This window comes from Anarrhichthys ocellatus, unplaced genomic scaffold (genome assembly GCF_004355925.1).
Source record: "Anarrhichthys ocellatus isolate YVR2014 unplaced genomic scaffold, GSC_Weel_1.0 scaffold139, whole genome shotgun sequence".
Classification (NCBI taxonomy): Eukaryota; Metazoa; Chordata; class Actinopteri; order Perciformes; family Anarhichadidae; genus Anarrhichthys; species Anarrhichthys ocellatus.
In genome coordinates, this window is record NW_022280169.1 from 274,907 (window position 1) to 278,120 (window position 3,214).

Sequence of the window (3,214 nt, forward strand, 5' to 3'; positions counted from 1 at the left end):
GCAATACTCCAACCCAAACTCTCCCAGCTCACTGTGCCAGCCTGCACCTGTCAGTGGATCACTAACTTCCTGACTGACAGGACGCAGCAGGTGAGGCTGTGAAAAATCACATCCAGCACCCGGACTATCAGCACTGGCGCCCCCCAGGGATGTCTGCTCTCCCCACTGCTCTTCTCCCTCTACACCAACGACTGCACCTCAGAGGACCCAACTGTTAAACTCCTGAAGTTCACAGACGACACAACGGTCATCGGCCTCATCAGGGGCGGTGATGAGTCTGCGTACAGATGGGAGGTTGAACAGCTGACCCTCTGGTGTGGTCAGAAACAACCTGGAGCTGAACAAGCTCAAAACTGTGGAGATGACAGTGGACTTCAGGAGGAGCCCCCCAACACTGCCCCCCCCTCACCATACTCAACAGCACAGTGTGGAGACCTTCAGGTTTCTGGGATCCACAATCTCCCAGGACCTGAAGTGGGCCCCCAACATCAACACCATCAGGAAAAAGGCCCAGAAGAGGTTGTACTTCCTGCACCAGCTCAGGAAGTTCAACCTACCTCAGGAGCTGCTGATCCTGTTTTACTCCACTATCATCCAGTCTGTTCTCTGCTCCTCTATCACTGTGTGGTTTGGATCGACCACCAAACAGGACAGAAACAGACTGCAACGGACTGTCAGGTCTGCAGAGAGGATCATTGGTTCCAGCCTGCCGTCCATCCTGGACTTGTTCACCTCCAGAGTCAGGAAACGGGCTGGAAAGATCACTGCAGACCCCTCACACCCTGGACACAAGCTGTTCCAACTCCTCCCCTCTGGTAGGCGCTACAGGGCTCTGTACGCCAAAACCACCAGACACAGGAACAGCTTCTTTCCACTGGCCATCACTCTGATGAACAATTAATAAGTCATATTGCCTCTGCCTCTGTTTGCACTATTACCACCACTTGCTCTATCACCTCAATTAAATTGCCATTGTTTATAGGTTGATGTTCACATGTGTGTGTATTTATATACAGTATATATATATATATATATATATATATATATATATATATACACACACACACACATTTGTTTTGGATATATGTATACTTATATTGTATATAGCTATGTTTATACCTACATCTGTTCTACTTTTTTGCCGCCCTGTTTTATTCTTTATATATTTTTTTCTTGTTTATTGTAAAATAGTGTTCGTACATTGAGAGCGGAGTGGAAACCGGAGACAAATTCCATGTAATCCTTTTCTGGATCAACCCAGATATACCACATCCACAGCCCATCCAAAGGCCAGAGTCTACAAAAACATATAAAAGGTCTGTAATCACATCCAGATCGGCCGGCATGCTGTTTAATATGCAGTAATCACAGAGCAGACAGAAATTCCTTCCAGTTAACAATAACACGTTACCATAAAGTTGAGAGGGATGAGCCTCCATCAGCTCCTCTCCACATAAAAACAGAACCATGATTCTGTCCTCACTCATGGCTACATTCCTCTCGTCTAACAGATCAGTCAGCAGCATCTGTTGAGGTCCTCAATGTGCATCCTATCTGTTATCCATCTGCAATTTATGAGTGCGCGTGTCTCGCCTGATGACTGCTTGCATGAAGTATTGTGCCCAGAACATTCCAAGGAGTATTTTTAGTGCAAGGAAGTAAACCATGTGTCAATGATTTCAAAACACACATGGTGTGTGTTAGACCTGAGAAATACTCCAGTGTCACCTGGAAGTCCTCAGAGGCCGTTTAGTCGTGTGTTGATGTTGTTCCGTTCCATCATCTACTTTAACACTTCAGCCACCTGCTTTGAGACCAAGGGGGTGCATTCCAAACCATGTCTCTGTAAACACCACATAGTGCAGTCAGAGAGAGCATCTGAGGTCTGGTGTGCCTCAGATAAACAGGATATTACAGTTCTACTGATACACGCTGTGAGGCAAAGTTACATAAAATACTTATGATTATTAGATTCTTTAAAATTATTTTCTAAATCTGGTCTTCTAAACCTTGAGAACAGATTTGGGACAAATCCTGCAGGATGGCTTCAGTTGACATTTTGAACAAGTACAGAAGGTATTTCTACACTTTTTTGTGTTGTTCTATTTTTTCTTATTGTCAAATAAATATTGTCTGACCTCCCTCACCTGACTGGGACTGTCAGCCCAAAGGCTCGATGGCGCTCCCTACAAAGTTGGAAAAATTGAACCCCTCACTGCTGCTTCACCAACATGGATGGAATTTTGTTTGCAGGTGTTACGTGTGTAGCATACAATACAGTGGTTGGACTGAATACAGTTCTTGTTGGAATGTACTGTAACAGATGTGTATTCTGCCTGACCACAGCTGCTGTGCAAACCTTTTATGTGTTTGGTACTCCAGAGATAGATTTTCGACCGGGTATCTTACGACCTAACTTCACGGTGTGGACTAGACCACAATATGTGAGCTGAGAAGAGCAGCAAAATCCACTCCTGTTTAGCTCCATAACAAATGTGAGGAATGCTGCCCTAAGGTGATATTTAGAGGCAGCATAAATGCCAAAAACTCAAGCTGCAGATATGCTGATATGACTCCATTTCCTGAGTGTAAAGAGACTGGAGCAGAGGAACACCTGGCTCACATGAAGCCCCTTGTAGGGGGGAAACACTCCACAGACAGGCTTGTTGTTACAGCAAACACCTGTACTGTCAGTAGAGAATTTGGTCAGCCACAAAACATACTGCAAAAACACTCCAGCAGTCAAATTGAGACAAAGATATGAAATGTTTGCTTTGCAATATTGTGTGAGCACAGGCTCATGGGATGGAGCAGAGTCTCGCATCAAAACAGACTTTCAACAAAGCTGCTCTGAATGCTGCGGCTCCACTGGACGGCATACAAGAACCACACAGGCTGTTATGGAACTGTGGTTGAATCCAGGTCCTGATCCATAGCTGTGCACAGCTGCTTTAGGTTAGATCAGGCTACACTCTGAGCAGGGACTCATGCAGTGAGGTGAAGTTTGGGTTAAGCAGGGATAGAGACCAGAGCATCCAGTTCAGGAAGTGTATGAGTGTGTGTGTTTGTTTACCTGCAGGGGGCCAGGCTTTGATGTAGCCAGTGCAATGCACCACAGAGTACTGAGCCTCTCCTTCTTTTGAGGGTCCAAGGCCATTCCTGTCCATCACACACACACACACACACACACACACACACACACACACACACACAC

The 3,214-nt window shown here is 45.7% G+C and overlaps 1 protein-coding gene across 1 annotated transcript in view; it reads right to left on the reverse strand.

Annotated features, from left to right (window-relative positions):
• Positions 1–3,214, reverse strand: part of arnt2 (aryl-hydrocarbon receptor nuclear translocator 2) — a 51,603-nt gene that overhangs the window by 16,544 nt on the left and 31,845 nt on the right. Inside the window, 1 exon segment of the mRNA XM_031877536.1 lies at positions 2,973–3,159. Coding sequence (XP_031733396.1) covers positions 2,973–3,159 — 187 coding nt within the window.